General features: G+C 43.0%; 1 protein-coding gene and 1 non-coding gene across 3 annotated transcripts in view; both read right to left on the reverse strand.

Moving 5' to 3' along the window:
• Positions 1–18204, reverse strand: part of PSMB2 (proteasome 20S subunit beta 2) — a 36605-nt gene that overhangs the window by 1693 nt on the left and 16708 nt on the right. The window contains exons 4-5 of one of the 2 annotated variants that reach the window (XM_008151118.3): positions 4585–4747; positions 577–626 (exon numbers count right to left, since the gene is read on the reverse strand). In XM_008151118.3, the coding sequence (XP_008149340.1) occupies positions 577–626; positions 4585–4747 (213 nt within the window). The remainder of the gene's footprint in view (positions 1–576; positions 627–4584; positions 4748–18204) is intronic. The other variant, XM_054721161.1, reaches the window with a different exon arrangement.
• Positions 5185–5348, reverse strand: LOC129150410 (U1 spliceosomal RNA). Its single transcript, XR_008557156.1, has one exon. It is a non-coding gene; the product is annotated as a U1 spliceosomal RNA (small nuclear RNA).

The raw sequence follows: 18204 nt of genomic DNA on the forward strand, positions 1-18204 counted from the left end.
TACTCTCCCCTCTGCCCCAAGCTTTCTATGGCCTTTGGAATTCTCAGGAGAGGCTTCCTCTCCAGGACTCATGCACTGTTAAGGGGAGCAGACACTAGCAACTCCAGATGGAATAAGAATAAACCAGGTATAAAGGGCAGCAGTTGTTCCAGTAATGGCCCCGTTACTACCTGCAGCAAAATCACCTGGGCCTACTAGTTAAACTATTCTCAGGCTCTACACCAGGACAAACGTATCAGAAGGGGCTGGGAGGCTGAATCTATTTGATTTTTAAAAACAAGTTCCTCAGATGATTATAATAATGCTAAAATTTGAGAACCACTGGTCTGGATGAACCAAAAAGAAAAGTAATTAAATTGTAAAACATTGACATCGATGAGGAGATGACCCATGAGAGGAAAAAATAAGCTTAACCAAACTCTGTCCCTGGCAGCAACTTCACATCTGGTTAGTGGGTATTTATTACACCTTCTGGCAAGGATCAGAAAAAATGTAATGGAGGAATGGGAACAACACTGGCAAAGAGAGACAAAGCATTCTTTTCAGTCCTTTCAGAATCCCACGGGAGCTACTCACCTCCTCTAGACATTTCCTGAGAAGCTCCAATGCCCGCTCACGTGAGAGATCTGAAAGAGAATACAGAGGCCAAGCACTCAAGGTACTGCCATTAACTTTTGATTAAGTTTCAAACTTCCTCAGGTCAGCATGTCACACAAACGGAAAAGGGGGAAAATGCCTAGCCTTCTAGCTTGCAACAAACTTATTCCATATGCAGTTGAGGGTGCCCCAGACCCAATGCTCTGGCAGCCACAGCCATTGCAAATTGATTTGCTATAGAGAAGGGTAAGCATGACGGAATTCTGCCTCCCATGGCTGGGGCCTGCCTCTAGAGAAGTCCAGCAGTCTGCCTCTTTTTTATAGCCCCCGTGTCCCCCCCACCTCCGCCACCTCACTCCCACACCCCCTTTAGACCAGGGCTTAAACCAGTTCCATCTGCCTTAGCCAGCTGCAAATCAGGAAAAGGAAGGACAGGGCCAGAGTTTCAGCCTCACTTTCCCAGCTGGTTCTCAGTTTAACAATGGAAAGAGAATTCATAGGATGGGGCTGAGACTCTCATAAAATAGGAGCCAAAAGAACTATCCATGGGCATGTCAAACCGGGATGACATATTATGCAGTTAGGCTTTAGGGGTGGTTGGTGGTTATATTGGTGGACAAATCAGCTGTATTACTGACAGCTGCCACAACAAGAAACAGTCACCAGGAGGCCAGGCTAATTCTTTTCAGGATGTGAGCTCTGGCAAGGCTGAGGTTGAGTGAGGGGGCAGCACCAAAAAGGAATGAATAAGCCGGATTGAATAAGGGAAGAACAGAATATAAGGAGAGAGGTGGTTATCTCTACTGCATCTATAGCCTGTAAAAGCTGAGATTCCCAAATGTCTAATGCTCACAGTGGCTAAAGTCAAAGTTGGGATTGGGGTCAGAAGTTAGAACTTGATAAACCATGATGGCGGCATAGGCAAACACCTAAACTGCTGCCTCGCACAACAATTTCAAAACTACAACTAAAAGACAAAATGGACATCACCCAGAACCACAGGAAAGATGGCTGAGTGGAAATTCTACAACTAGAAGGAGAGAGAAAGGCACACTGAGACTCAGAGGAGCTGCAGAAGGCAGAGGTGCGGGGATGCGGGCAGAGAGGACCGGCAACTGAGTGCGTGGCTGGCTTTCTCAATCGGGAGAGAGACAAAAGCTCCTGACTGCGCTGAACTCCAGTTCCAGGCGAGACTCTGGGGACCCAGACTCATTTGGGGAGAGGCTGGACTGTCTGACAGTGGGCGAAGCTCAAGGGCGGCTTTCTCTCAGAGGTGCTTGCAGCAATTGCCTCAGGACACTGAGACCCAGGGACCTCTGGGGGCAGGCCTGACAGGAAGCTAAGGCTGTCTGCTCTGCTCTGAGACTCTGCTCCATCCAAGCTAAGCACAGAGGCTTTTGCAAGTCTTGTCTCATAAGGGTGTCTCCGGCACAGTTCTCCCAGCGTAGACACAGCTGATCCTCACAGCCAATTGGCCTGGAGATCAATTCCTCCCAGAGATACCAACAATAATCAAGGCTTAACTACAACAAGACTGTGCACACAGCCCACAAAGGGGTGCACCAAGAGTGTCCACCTCAGGTAACTGGGGAGGCTGAGCCACCGGGCCCTATAGGACACCTAGCACACAAAGCCACTCTATCAACTCAGGGAAGCAGCCAAAATGTGGAGACAAAGAAACAGATCACAAATGAAAGAAATGGAGGAAAGCAAACTACTGGATATAGAATTCAAAACCACGGTTATAAGGTTTTTCAAGAATTTCATAGAAAAGGCTGATAAATTTAGTGAGAACCTCGAGGATATGAAAAAGGACCAACTAGAAATTAAGCATACACTGACTGAAATAAACAATATTATACAAAGGTCCAACAGCAGACCAGAGGATCGTAAGAATCAAGTCAAAGATTTGAAATACGAAGAAGCAAAAAAACACTGCTGGAAAAGCAAAAAGCAAAAAGAATCCAAAAATATGAAGATAGTGTAAGGAGCCTCTGGGACAACTTCAAGCGTACCAACATCAGAATTATGGGGGTGCCAGAAGAAGAGAGAGAGCAAGATACTGAAAACCTATTTGAAGAAATAAATGACAGAAAACTTCCCCCACCTGATGAAAGAAATAGACTTACAAGTCCAGGAAGCGCAGAGAACCCCAAACAAAAGGAATCCAAAGAGGACCACACCAAGACACATCATAATTAAAATGCCAAGGGCAAAAGACAAAGAGAGAATATTAAAAGCAGCAAGAGAAAAACAGTTAATTTTCTACAAGGGAGCACCCATACAACTGTCAGCTGATTTTTCAACCAAACTATGCAGGCCAGAAGGGAGTGGCAAGAAATATTCAAAGTGATGAATAGTAAGAACCTACAACCAAGATTACTCTACCCAGCAAAGCTATCATTCAGAATTGAAGGACAGATAAAGAGCTTCACAGATAAGAAAAAGCTAAAGGAGTTCATTACCACCAAACCAGGATTATATGAAATGCTGAAAGGTATTCTCTAAGAAGAGGAAGAAGAAGAAAAAGGGAAAGATAAAAATTATGAACAACAAATACATATCAACAAGTGAATCTAAAAATCAAGTAAATAAAAAATCTGATGAACAGAATAAATTGGTGAATATAATAGAATCAGGGGCATAGAAAGGGAGTGGACTGACAATTCTTGGGGGTAAAGGGGTGTGGGGGGTGCGGGAAGAGACTGGACAAAAATTGTACACCTATGGATGAGGACAGTGGGGGGGGGGTGGGTAAGGGCAGAGGGTGGAGTGGGAACTGGGTAGAGGGGAGCTATGGGGGAAAAAAGAGGAACAATTGTAATAATCTGAACAATAAAGACTTATTAAATTAAAAAAAAAGAAGTTAAAACTTAGCGCAAAAGCATCTCTATGTCAGAGGCTTTGCCAAGTTGACAATTTATTGACAAGTAGAGAGCCAGCTTTATCTTGCAGGAGGGGGCAGCCATCCTATCTAATAAAGAGGAAATATGCAATTTGACCATCACACCATAACAAGATGGCCGTACCCACAGCAGAGCCAGGGATTTGGTAACACAGATGGCTGTGCCTATAGTGGAGGCCAAGTTCCCGTAATGAGCCTTAACAAGCAATTAGCAGGGACCTGAGGCTGCGCCCCCCGCCTGGTAGAGCTTGACAGGGGACCTCAAGCAGCACCCCCAGCCCTGCCGCCAGGCTGGGGGACCTCAGGCTGCACCCCCACTCCCAGCAGGGCTTGACGGGGGACCTCAGGCCGCGCCCCCTTCCCCAGCACCGGACCGGGGGACCTCAGGCTGTTTCCCTGGCCCTGACACCAGGCCAGGGGCCCTGAGGCCATGCCCCCTGCCCCAGCACCGGGCCAGGCGACCTGAGGCCGCAATCCCCACCCAGCGGGGCTTGAAAGGGGTGGGGCCAGCCAGGTCTGGATCTAGCCCAATGGGGGTGAGGCCGGCCAGGTCTGGCACAATTTCGAGGCGCACGTGGGTGGGCGGGGACTTGACTCTGGTTCCCGTGGCGCGCCCCAGAATCTGACAGGAGGAAGATTTTCATATACATTTTACTAATTTTCTTTCATCTCTGACACTTCTATTATAGAGAAAGGGCAAACAGCAATATTAAAATATTTCCTCTAATTAATTCCCTTTTAATGTGCACGAATTTTGTGCAGTGGGTCACTAATTAAATGATAAGAACCAAGAGAAGGGCCTAGACTTATGGCCTTCAAAAGCTCTGACATTGAAACAAAGAAATCCTCAGGTGTCATGCTGGGGAACTGTTCATCCTCATAAGCTCAAGAGGGACTTTTATCAGCTTCTCAATAAGTGTACTGACCCACAGGAGAAAGCAGCTTCGAGAGGGCATTACTTCTTAGGATCTCTCCTCTATTTAAGCCCTGGCCACCCAACTCCATGGGGTAGTGCACAAAATCAGGAAGCAGCTGAGGACAGAGCTCTGCTATGTTTCCCTACCTAGATTGCTGGAACTTACTTGGTGTGTAGTATCGGTCCAGGATACTGAGAGTCAGGAAGGCACCATAGCCATGGGCTGCAAAAGGGGCCTTGGCCAAGGCTGCCAGGTAGTCCATGTAGTAGAGTGCTGGACCCTCATGCTCATCGTAGCCAGCCAGGAGGAGGTTGACATGATATGGGGTCTGCAAAAGAAAGACAGGGCAAAGTGATCATCAAAGGAGTAACACCAACATCGCTTCCTATGACAAACGGGAACATTCTAAGTCTTGATGAATAAAAAAATAGCAGCAACTAAGTAAACCGTAAATTTAGAGAACCCTAAAGGACACAGAATGTGGTAAGAGGTCCACTTGTCTTCTTGGACCAGAAGAACACTTGGAGCACTTTCAGGTACATGAAAAGGCTGCTTTCTTAAAGCCTATGGACCAGAACCTGTTACAAAAGCATTTCAAAGGCAAAGCATGGGTGTTCTCATGTCTCTCCTAATGGGTGAAACCAACAAACACAATTCTGAGAGTGTCAAACCACATCATCCTAAATAAACAGGCTCAGGCCTAGCACCTGAACCAAAAAATCTTAAGTGGTTAACAGTATGCCCTTCTATTTTTTTTTTTTTCCACAGGGGAGAGCGCGAACGCAGTCCCCCACTACCACAAATTATGCAGTCGAGTTTCCTACATTTGGGGAAATCGCAGGGGTCAGCACATCCGGAGTGCAATGGATAAGCCTCGCCCTGGGAAAACCACCTTCGTGATCATGGTGTCTCCCCTGCCAGGTAAGTATATGCCCTTCTATTAGAAACAATTATTGGGCAGGGGAAGGATAGTAGGTCTCAAATGTTTAGGTTAAATCACTAAACTTTTTTTTTTTAATATATTTTATTGAGTTTTTACAGAGAGGAAGAGAGAGGGATAGAGAGCCAGAAACATCGATGAGAGAGAAACATCGATCAGCCGCCTCCTGCACACTCCCCACTGGGGATGTGCCCGCAACCAAGGTACATGCCCTTGACCGGAATCGAACCAGGGACCTCCCAGTCCGCAGGCCGATGCTCTATCCACTGAGCCAAACCGGTTTAGGCTAAATCACTAAACTTTTAATGCAGACAATAATAATGGAAGTACATGAATAATAATTTAAAAAACATAGAAGAACTGTAGAGTTAGGTGAAATGCTAATATTTTTCTAATATAGTAACATTCCCCTTAGATAAAAGTAATTTTTATCAATGAGACAAATAAAAAGTAACTATAACTTGGATTTATAGATCTCCTTTCTCTGTTTTTGTTTTGTTTTTTAGGTACCTTTCTTTGTTTTACCTGCAAGTCTAAGAATGCAAATTCCTATAGAGAACCTTGACTAAGTCTGCTTTGTTCTTCATGTCCAAGTGGATTATTTCTTTTCTACACCAGCTGGGCCATTTTCCATGTTAAATTCAGTCTGCCTATACCCCCAGGCATCAGCAGCATAATTCTTATCTTACATAGCTTCCTTTTTCTCTGCAAAATGTGTTTTCCCTCTTGCATTTGCCTCAGTGAGCAGGCCTTGCCCAAGGTTATGTGCTCATCCTTAAAACTTATGTATTCAATTAAGAGCACCTTAAATGAAATTGAATACCTTTATGCCCCACTATCATACAGCATCCTATATAATAAAAGCCTAATATGCAAACCGACTGAATGGCAGAATGACCGGTCACTATGACCCGCACTGAGCACCAGGGGGAAGACACTCAGCGCAGGAGCTGCCCCAGCCCACAGGCCAGCCAAGGTGGGTGCCAGTGGTGGCGGGGAGGTTGGGGGATGGGGCCAGTGAACGGGCAACATCAGGCCGGCCAAGGCGGGTGCCAGTGGGGGCCCCCCCAATTGTCCCGCCGGTCGCCCCACAGATCGGCCCTGATTGCCGGCCAGGCCTAGGAACCCTACCCGTGCACAAATTTTGTGCACTGGGCCTCTAGTAAAGTAATAACAGCTAATGGTCATAAAAGTGACATCTTACATTCTTTGAACACTGGTTTACATGGGCACTTGGCAGCCTGAAGAAACCCATGTTAGAACACATGAAAACATATTATTTTACTTGAAATTCCAAGCCAGTTGTGCTAAGTAACATCTCCCCAAGATTACAGAGTAGATCTAACCTGCAAACAAGTTTCTGCCTTGAGGATAAGATGGCTGATAATCTCCAAGGAGTAAGAATTGACCAGCAGTAGTCTAGTCTTCTGAGAAAATAATTACCTGCCTATCACATTTCCCAGTGGGTAGTGTGCTACACTCTGCCAGGCTCTGGAATTCTCTGCTGCATTCTGTGACTATGTTTTGAGTACATATGACCTTAGGGGTAAGACACTTAACCCCTATGAGCTTCTGTTTCCTTATGTGTAAAACTGGGTTAATTAATCTTTCCCCTTTCTATCTTCTAGGGTGTATGGTGAGAACAAATAATAGAAATGAAATATCACAAACTTTGGAAGAAAAGATGCTACCTAAATTCCTAGTATATTAGCTATTACCTTTTGACAGCTTACCACTTTAAACAACAGCAAAACTGTTTAAATTAACGAAAAAAAATATATACAGTATAATTAATAGCATTTTTTAAAGTGTGAAAACAATACTACAAAATGAGGCAAAAAAAATACCTTGGTATTCTTGTAGGTAAAATTAGAATAGCAAAGGAGAGAGGGAAGCAGCGAGGAAGAGACAGAGAGAAGAAGAGAGAGAGGGAGAAGGAGGTGGGGGAAGAGGGGAGAGAGACAGAGAGAGAGAGAGTATTCTAACAGTTATCTCTCCCCAAGAGATTTAATAATACACTCACAAAATAACTATCACAAAGTAAGTCCATCTTTTTGCTAAAAGGATAACTCTACTCTTCTTCATTCACTGGCCAGAACATCCATCGTATGCTTAACCAAAATAATTTTATCAAGATGCAATTTTATCAAGAATCCACCCAGATATCCAAAGAGGCCTAACTAGCAGAACCCAGATATGTCCTGTCTCCAATGAGGATCTTGCCCATACTATTATTAGATTACACTGTGTTTAAAACAATTAATGTCATTTAAAAAGTCACCACCAAAAGATTTTACATGAAACTTATGGCCTGGTGCATGCATTCGTGCACATTGAAAGGAAATTGGGAGCCCATGCTAGTGTGCCCGGGGAGTTTCCACGTCCCTGTGAGCCGCTGGGAAGTTGCATGGGGAGTTTGTCTTCCTCCCCGCAGCTTCCTGAAAAAATATTTCCAAATGTCCCTTCTGCTGCCAGGGTCAGGCCTTGGCCGCCAGGAGGTCCCTGGTGGATGCCTTGGGCCATGCTGGATGCTTTCCGCCGCTTGGAGCTGATAAGAGACACTCCGAGGTGAACAATACTAAGTTAGGGATCTTGGGGGGCGGGGGTGCTCTGTTGACCATGCCCCCACCCTTCAGATCCATCTCTCTTTGACTTTTACCCTGATTGTCAGTTGCCACCTTGTTATATTGCTGTCTTCCTCTGTAGCTCCAGGGCAATCGGTAAGGGATGAGATTTGATCTCGATGCCTGAGGTAGAGTTCCAGGAACCCGGCGGTGATATTAGGCTTGTTCTGGTTACTCTGAGTATCTGCGCTTCGCTTCAACCGTTCTCTGGAGGTTGTAACTGCAGGCTTATAGGGTACGAGGGATGTAGCCGTGTGCTAAGCGGCAGGCGGGCAGGCGAAACCCCAAACTGGGGCTGGGTGCCACTGCTCCGCTCGCTAGCTGTGAGCCGGCTCCCGCTGTGGGAACACACTGACCACCAGGGGGCAGCTCCTACATTGAGCATCTGCTCCCTGGTGGTCAGTGCGCATCATAGTGACGGGTCAACTGGTCATTCCGGTCGTAACAGTTGCTTAGGCTTTTATATATATAAATTATGTCAACAGAATTCCTAAAGCAAACTCTATTGCTTAATTGTTCTACATAATATCATTTATTTATGCTTAAGTATCTGACACACACACTTGTCAAAGTTGGTATTCAGAAGCTACAACACGTGGTACAGAAGATAACTCACAAATTATTGTGTGACTTCGAATTACCAACTTTTGCATGTGTGAGATGCTTAAGCATAAATAAATGGTGTTATCTAGACTAATTAAATCAATACATCTGTGTAACAACTTGCAGTTTCTGAAATTCTTCTGACAATGCTCCATCAAAGATCCCTGGTTCACACTAGTTTTTTAAAATTTCAAATAAAGTGCTGTGTACTGTCGTTCGCTTGCTCCTCTAAGAATCATGACATTCCAAGTGATTAAGCCATAGTTATGGATTTTTTTATTTTTATACTCCTGATTCATTAGTGTTTTCTTGGAATGAGACAAATTCCAAAACATTCAATTTTGTGCTAGTCTTACAACATACAACACATGTGACTCTTCGTGGTATGTTTAGGGAAATACTTAGTATGTTTAAGACACAACCTATCTATTCAAATATTTATACAAATTATAAGCTCCATGAAGGCAGGACTATGTCTGGCTTGTTCAAGGATGTATAAGCATATAGTGTATGCTCAATAAATATTTGTTGAATGAATAATAATCATACCAGAATGCACTATATGTGTTTTAATATATATATGCGGTTAATGCCTAGTATCACAAGTGGAAAAATAAAAAAACCCACTAAACAAATGTCAGAAAGTGACAAGTCCTACTTTTGAGAACTGGTTCAAGTTTAAATCAATGGCCAGCCTCTCTCTGAATGTACAAATATAGCTGCTTTTTGCTAGACTTTTGTGTTCTTCTCTTTCTACCTCCCTTTAACATGGGCTGCTAAGTAAAGAAAAATTTAGGATACAGGTCAAGCATTTAGAATTAAATAAGAACATAAATAAATATCTCCGAAGAAACAGCTGGGCTACACTGCAGAATTAGACGCTGAATTTGAAATTTGGCTCTATTACCAGATGTGTGGCTTTAGAAAAGTTAGTCACTTAACCTAATCTCTCATTTTTAGTGTTTTCATTGAAAACATGGAACAGTTCACAGTACAAATACCAACATGCTTAAAGTTGTATCTGATATACTAAAAAAAAAATTTTAAAAAAATTTTTAAATGAACCATCCTGAGTATTCAAAATGAATTTTAGCTTCTAAAATAAGGTACCATCAAATTTTCCCTCTTTACAAGTGGGGAAAAAAATAACCTAGACAAATGTTGTATCTTTTCCTCCCTTAAAAAAATATATGACATAAACTTATTTTTAAAGTGGAGAGCTTTAAGTCATTTTAAGATCTTCATCTATACAACAGGATAAAAACAGAGTACATCAGATAGTTGCCAGGAGGAGGGGGTTGGAGGATGGGTGAAAAAGGTGAAGGGATTAAGAAGTACAAATTGGTGGTTACAAAATAGTCACAGGGATGTAAAGTACAGCATAGGGAATATAATCAATAATATTGTAATAACTATGTATGCTGCCAGGTGGGTACTGGAAATATCAGGGGGAACACTTTGTAAAAGATATGATTGTCTAACCACTATGCCAGTGGTTGGCAAACTCATTAGTCAACAGAGCCAAATATCAACAGTACTACGATTGAAATTTCTTTTGAGAGCCAAATTTTTTAAAACTTAAACTATATAGGTAGGTATATTGTTATTAACTTAATTAGGGTACTCCTAAGCTGGCCTTTGCTAAAAACTCAGGGGCCAAAGAGCCACATGTGGCTCGCGAGCCGCAGTTTGTCGACCACTGCTATGCTATACACCTGAAATTAATACAATACTGAATATATACTGCAAATGAAAAATTAAAATAAAATAAAAACATTATATGCTAACAACTTGGACAACCTGGAAGAAATGGATAAATTCCCAGAAACATATAAACTTTCAAAATTAAATCATGAAGAAATAGAAAATCTGCACAGACAGATAATTACTAATTAAATTGAACCAGTAATCAATGAAAAACACAAAGCAAAACAGTGTGCATCATTATAGGAATATGGCAAGGTTTAAATAAATAAATATAAAGTGCTCTATGTAATGCTTGTTATATACTAATAATATAATTAGTTATCGTTACCATCATTACTACCAACATCATTATTTTTAGGATCTTACTACATTATTTAACAGGTCTAAATAGATAATAAGATTATGAAGATGTTCCACAGAGGGCAGATAAAATTATTCACCTTTTTTTGGCTGCTAAAAGGAACATGATTTAAGTCAGGGGAATCAGCCAATAAACACATCTTTTATGCACTTCTCTCAGATTGCAATGGACTTCCCAAGTACCTCTGAGCTCTGCAGAACTGAGCTCAGTTCTACTCTGTACACTTGAGAGCTCAGTTCTACTCTGTACACAACAATATTATTGACTATATTCCCTATGCTGTACTTTACATTCCTGTGACTGTTTTGTAACCACCAATTTGTACTTCTTGTACATTCAGGAATGGGAGGTGTACAAGGTTCTCTTGTACATTCAGGAATGGGAGGTGTACACTTAACTCACATTCAGGAATGGGAAATGTACATGGGACACACATGTAAACTTTCCTTAAGTTAAATGAAACATTTCCCTCCCTCCAACTCCTTGCATATTTCCTCTTTCATGAAAAAGAAACACTGTAGTGATTAAGAAGAGTGTGAAATTCCATAAATTTTACAGCTAAAGAAAACAGTTGTGATAAATACACTGAAACAACAAAATCACTGATGAGAATCTGGGTGGTGACAAGCAGCAGTGTGACATCTGGCGGAAGCCAAAGTCACAGCAAGGGGGAGAGAAGTGGGCGTGAGGAAGCATCCTGCTGAGCGTGGACACAGAAAAAGAGAGGAATTGACAGTCTTCCTTTGGAGCCGGGCCAGCCTTTGCCACCTCTAATTGAATAGAACGACATTGCTGAGAGGTGCCTTGGAAAACAGTGCAGCTTCTTTTGCAATGTGCTGCACCTTGGAACATTAAGCAGTATGTGAAGCATACTTCCATACCTGGAGGGACAGTAATTTGGAAGGAGATGCAGAACTATTAATGGGACAAAGGACTTATATAGTGGTGACAGTGTTTTAATAAATAGGCTTCTAAATACACTAAACAAAGACTGGGCTTTGAAGGGAAGTGCCTGCTATTTCTTTTAGTGCAGCCTAAAATTCGATCTTTGCCACTGAGAATATTTCACAAAAATGCAGCTCATGGTTAGGAGAGACCTAAAAGCTCAAATGGTTTATCTAACATCTCTTTCACAAATGTGGGGACTCAGCTCAAAAAGAGACAGTGACTTGCCCTAAACTACACAGCTAATTAGTGTTACAGTCAGTACCAGAATTCAGACTTCCTGATTCCAAGTCTTGTGTGCTTTTCTAGAAAACCATGCTGCCTCTACAAAATGGAAATTAGTGTGAAAATATGATTCAATATGTAAATGTCAGTTTCACACTCAAATATTTCAGAATGTACTACTTTGCATACCAGCATCTATTGTTCTCTATTTCATGCATTACATCTTATGTGACCAATAATATTTGAAGTTTAAAAAGGGCAGGTTTAACACCAGACCATTATAACTTCTCTAAAGCAGCGGTCACCAACCAGTGGTCCACGGACCACTGGTGGTCCGTGAGGTCCAAAAGGTTGGCAACTGCTGGTTTAAGAAAACCTTTGGAGCAGCAGTCACCAACCAGTGGACCGTGGAACACTGGTGGTCCATGTGGTCCAAAAGGTTGGTGACTGCTGGTCTAAAGGGTCTAAAACTATGTAAGATATATAGGAGGTACTCAATAAATACATGTGATGATAAATAGATACCAACCCCTTAACTGCTCTGCAGTGCCCAAAATTTCAACTTCATTAACAAATAAGATGGGTGAATTATTATTTTCTTATACTGGTGCTCTGAACTCTAAATCAAGAGCTTATCTATATATATATAAAACCCTAATATGCAAATAGACCGAACAGCAGAACAACTGAACAACCAGTTGCTATTACGTACGCTGACCAACAGGGGTCACGCAGAACATGCTGGGCGTCGGCCACGGCGGGATGGTAGAGCAGGTGAGCGGGGGTGTCAGACCAAGGCGGGGTGTCGGTTACTGAAAATTCTTTGCTCCCATGGGCCGTGGTCCCGCCCAGCGCTCACACCTGCTGCTGGTGCAGCTACCAGCCCCAATCACCTCTCAGGTCTTCTCCACCTCCCCCTGCTGCTGAGGGTCGATCGGGGCCGGCACCCGCTGCTGGCGCCGGCTCCAATTGCTTCATGCTGTCAGCAGGTGCAAGCAGGGCCAACGCCATCAGCGTGTGGGAATGGAGGAGCGGGAGTGGGGCTGCCGGCAGACAGGGGACCTGGGGCCACGGCGGGAGGGGTCGGGCTGGGGTGCAGAGGATGGGCCACCTGCCTCTGTGCCCACCACAGCCTCGTGGCTCACAGCTCCTTTCAAGGTGCATGAATTTGTGCACTGGGCCCCTAGTTTCCAATAACAAGCAGAATTTACTAGCTATTTGCTTTAGGTGGGTTTGATGATATAACTTGCAATGTTCACCATTTCAAACAAAAAGATCTCAAAGATTTCAGCAACATCCAACTTGATTTAGCAAGTACCTTTACTAGCTCTAAAAGATTATGGTTCTCTTGCCCTAACCGGTTTGGCTCAATGGATAGAGCGTCAGCCTGCGGACTGAAAGGTCCCAGAGGTTCGATTCTGGTCAAGGGCGTGTACCTGGGTTGTGGGCACATCCCCAGTGGGAGGTGTGCAGGAGGCAGCTGATCGATGTTTCTCTCTCATTGATGTTTCTAACATTCTATCCCTCTCCCTTCCTCTCTGTAAAAAAATCAATAAAATATATTTAAAAAAAAAGATTATGGTTTTCTGGATGGAGATAGGGCTGGGGAAGAACTATCTATCCCTAATGCCTAAGCAATACAGAATCATTTGTATCCTCTTTGACACAGCCTTTTTAAAGGAAATCAGCAATCCTTTTTTTTTTTTTCCTAATAACAATGACTATGCCTTAAGTATAAATGTAGTTTATAAAAGGCTTCAACCAAGTCATGCAAGATTTGAGACTATGAAATGGACAGATGCCCCAGTCAATTTCAGTTTGCATTTGGAATCTATATATATAATAAATATGCAAATTAGCAAGGACGCTGTAATGTCATGACCGAACAACAGGGACCTAAAGCTGCATGGCGCCTGGCCAGGGCGAGGGACCTCAGGTTGCACCCCCAGCCCCACAGGGCTTGATGTTTACTAAATAGTTTCATTTACTATTTACTACCAAGCCCTCTGTGGGACTTCAGGCCATGCCCCCCACCCCAGTGCCAGGCTGGGGAACCTCAGGCTGCACCCCCGACCCAGCAGGGCTTGACTGGGGACCTGAGACTGCGCCCCCCACCACCTGGCGCCAGGCTGAGGGACCTGAGGCTGCGTCCCCCACCTGGCACTGAGCTGGGGGACCTGAGGCTGTGTCCCCTGCCCAGAGGGGCTTGACGGGGGTGGGGCCGGCCGGGTCTGGGTCTCACCCAATGGGGGTGGGGCCAGACGGGTCTGGGTCTCCTGCATTTTCGAAGCATGTGCGGGTGGTGGGCGGGGACTTGACTCTAGGTCCCATGGCTTGCCCCAGACTCTGACAGGAGGAAAATTTTCATATACATTTTACTAATTTTCTTTCATCTCTGACACTTTAATTATAGAGAAAGGGCAAATAGTAATATTAAAATATTTCCTCTAATTAATTCCCCTTTATGTGCACGAATTTTGTGCACCTGGCCACTAGTGTGAATATATTATAGATTCAATAAATGTTATTTGGCATTTACTCTGAGAAGCATTATGCCAGGTGATGAAGATGGAAGCCTGAATCTGGAAGGAGCTCACAAGGCAGACAGGGTACAAAGGATACCAGATGAAAGAAACAGCATATGTGAAGGCCAATAAACAGAGAAACATGGACTATCTGGGTAGTGATGAATATGGGACATGTATACCTAGTGAATTTCAGCAGCAAGCGGAGAGGAAATGTAATGAGAGGAACTGACGAATACTGGCATTGGCTTCCTAAAAAAGTTGAACTTCAGTCTATAATCCATGGAGAAGCCAGTGAAAACTATTCCCACCCTCCTGCCAATCCAAGCCTTTTTCATGTCTTAGAACACTGCAGAAGCAGTAAGGATAGAGGGGAAGACATGAAATATCAGAAGATAGAACTGACAGGAATTACTAACTAGTAGACTAGAGGATAAGGGAGAAAGAGTTGTTAAAAGAAATCTCAATAAGGGGAAAAGTGGTAGAGCAAATGAAAAAACTTGTGGCCCCAATGAGCTTAAGTTGAGCTGTCCAGAGGTACCTGAAAAGAGAAAACAGTGTACAGCCGCAATCATGAGTCTGAATGAAGAGTCAGCCAATTAAAAAGTTTCATTTACTATTTACTACCAAGCCCTCTGTGGCCTCGCAAACTGCCCTCCTTCGGACAGCAATCAGCCCACAGAAGTGTTTTGTTTTCCAAATGCTTAATTTTTTTTTTTTTTTAAAGGTTTCAGGTGGAGGGAGCAGCCAGTGCAAAGGCCTTGAGGTTGGACTGTGCCTGGGGTATTGGAGAAACAGTGGGCCCTATGTGGCTGGATGGAACTGAGTGAGTGAGGTGAAGACAGGGAGGAGGTGAGGGCAGGAAGGGGTCATGCAGGGCCTTGTGGCCTTCTGGACTTTTACCCTGAGGGAAGTGGGAAAGCTATTAGCTAAGGAAGGTAGAATCCAGTCACTATTTGTGACAGTTCCCACTGTGCCCTGTTGTGCCCCTCCTAAAGCTCCCTGTTTCTAGCAGAGATTTGATGTAGCAGAGATCTCTGGCTCTGGACTCAGCCTGCAAGGTTCGAATCCTAGCCCTTCCACTTACCAGCTGGGAACTTGGTTGTTGTCTGTGCCTCCATCTCATCAGGAAAATGGGGCTGATAAAAATATCTCTTTTAGAAGAATTTAATAAATAACAATCAATAAATGTTAACGAAAAAAATAAAAGTTTCATTTACACAAACATACATTCCTATGTTTACACGTGGAAGGCAGTGAAGAAAACTTCAGAGGTATTCCTAGATTGTCATGAGAACACAAAACTGAGGGTGATGTATGTGTGTGGGAAAGTACAGAGAAAGTGTCCCTGAAGAATGCCACTAGGAAATGTGGAAGTATATTTAGGGAAGAATGATCAGCAAAGTGGTGGAATGGACAAAGGCACAAATACTAGAGAGAACCACAGCAGGTTAGGGGAAGTGCAAGTGATTTGGTATGAAGAGATTGTGAGTGAGAAAGGTGAGAGGTAGGACTGGAGAGAGAGCAGGTGAAGAAGTGAAAGAAGACAGATGAAGCAGAAAGGCTGCCCTCTAAGACTGAAATAGTGAGCTATGAAGTTGGAAGGTGAAAACATTTTCCTATTAATTCTGTGACTGATCGGGATTGGAAAACTATACTGAACTTCACAACAAGGAAGTTAAATTAAACCAACTGTCTGGCTTTTCTTTCTCTCTCCTGTTTCAGATACATTTATCTTTTGTAGCACTAAAAACCAAACTGGCCTATGTTTATAAATTCTCACACTAAATTGAGAAAAAGAGGAAGCAAATGTGTCTCAAACAAAGCAAACCTTTTATTATCAAACCCCAAGACAAAATAAAAGAAACATTACTCGGAAAGTGAGACTGTCTAACCAAGGTTTCCCCTTTCTTTTCTCTACCTTAGGTCATACTCTGAAAGTATATTTAGTATATCTGATGTTGGCAGATACAAAAATCATAATGTAAAAATAGTCTTCATTTTTCTTTAATAATGATTAACTTATGTTCAAATGCTTTTGCTTAACACACTGGCAAAAATTCTTATAATGATTGCATTCTTGAACTTAAGCGCAGGAATGTTCCTGCATTTACAACCAACATTTTGTTTTTGTTCATTCATTCATTTACTTTTTTACAACCAACATTCTAAACTTTAAAGTTAAAACACCTTTTAGCCTGGCCAGTGTAGCTCAGTGGTTGACCATCAACCCATGAACCAGGAGGTCATGGTTTGATTCCTGGTCAGGGCACATGTCCGGGGTTTCGGACTCGATCCAATGTTCATGAGGCAAATTATCATCACTGATGTTTCTATGTCTCTCTCCCTCTCCCTTCCTCTCTGAAATCAATAAAAAACATTTTTAAAAATTTAAAAAATACCCTTTAAATTATTTGAATAACCTATGATTTTTAGATGCCGTAAGTTGTTAGATAGGCATGTGTTTTTGTGGGGAAAAACAAAACAAAACAAAACCATGAAGATCTGAGATCAAATGTGCCTTTATCACTTTTTAAAAAATGTATTTAGGTGGGCACTTGAGGCTCCAAGGCCAGGTCACTACCACAGGTAACACAAATATCCTATATAATAAAAGCGTAACATGCAAATCAACCAAACAGCAGAATGACCCGTCGCTATGGCGTGCACTGACCAGCAGGGGGCAGACAATTCAGAAGCTGCCCCCTGGTGGTCAGTGCGCTCCCACAGGGGGAGCGCCGCTCAGTCAGAAGCTGGGCTCACGGCTGGTGAGTGCAGTGGTGGTAAGGAGCAAGGACTGCAAGAGCCCTGGACTGAGAGAGGGATGTTTGACTGCCAGCTTAGGCCCGATCCTCCCTGGGGGGACATCCAGCAGGTGGACATCCCCCGAGGGGTCCTGGACTGTGAGAGGGTGCAGTCCGGACTGAGGGACACTGCTTGCCTGATAGCTGTGAAAAATTAAAAACGCTCCCTGTGTTAAAAGTTCCTGGATGATGGCCTAGTAAGTAATAGGTGACCAATAAATGTCAACTGAATCTGAATTTTAGGAGCAAAAATAAATAAATAAATATTGTATATATTTCCATTTTTAGCAAAACTAAATTTTAGAGTTCCCCTTCAATAATTCCAAAATTTCTTTAAATTTTACTTCTCTAAAGCCATGACTAACCCCAAGTTTGAACGTTCTCCTATTAAAGTTGTAATCTTATTGTAATTAGAAGTTTAGAAATTTAATGAGTTGAAATGCAACATGGCACAGATGCCTTATTATACCAACTAGTTAACACAGTATTTGTTTTCTACATTAATTTTACTTGCTAATCAAAAATACTGCTTTCTCCAAATAACATCAAAATAAAATTGCTGATTGTGCAATGGCAAAACCAACAACACCATGTCTGCAACAAGGCCACTTGAATTATTTTTTTTAATGAGCTGGCAGTTTCCAGGGAAAATGTAAGATTCCATATACCTTTAAGGCAGTTCTCAAAAATTCAAGTGCAGAAGACATGCTTTGTACACAAGGCATATATTAACTTATACATCCTAAACATGCCCATGAGTATCTATTAATGTTGAACATCAGAGCTGATGCATCTCCCTGAGTTAATAAATGAGTCTGCTGCCCTGGCCAGTTGACTCAATTGGTTAGAGCAGCAGTCGCCAACTGGTGGTCCCCCGGACCACTGGTAGTCCATGAGGTCCAAAAGGTTGGCGACCGCTGGATTAGAGCATTGTCCCAGGCACCAAAAAGGTTATGGGTTCAATTCCTGGGCAGGACACATTCCTAAGTTGCAAGTTCAGTCCCTGTTGGGGCACATACTGGTACAGGGAAACAACCAATCGATGTTTCTC

This window comes from Eptesicus fuscus, chromosome 9 (genome assembly GCF_027574615.1).
Source record: "Eptesicus fuscus isolate TK198812 chromosome 9, DD_ASM_mEF_20220401, whole genome shotgun sequence".
In the NCBI taxonomy this organism is placed as follows: domain Eukaryota; kingdom Metazoa; phylum Chordata; class Mammalia; order Chiroptera; family Vespertilionidae; genus Eptesicus; species Eptesicus fuscus.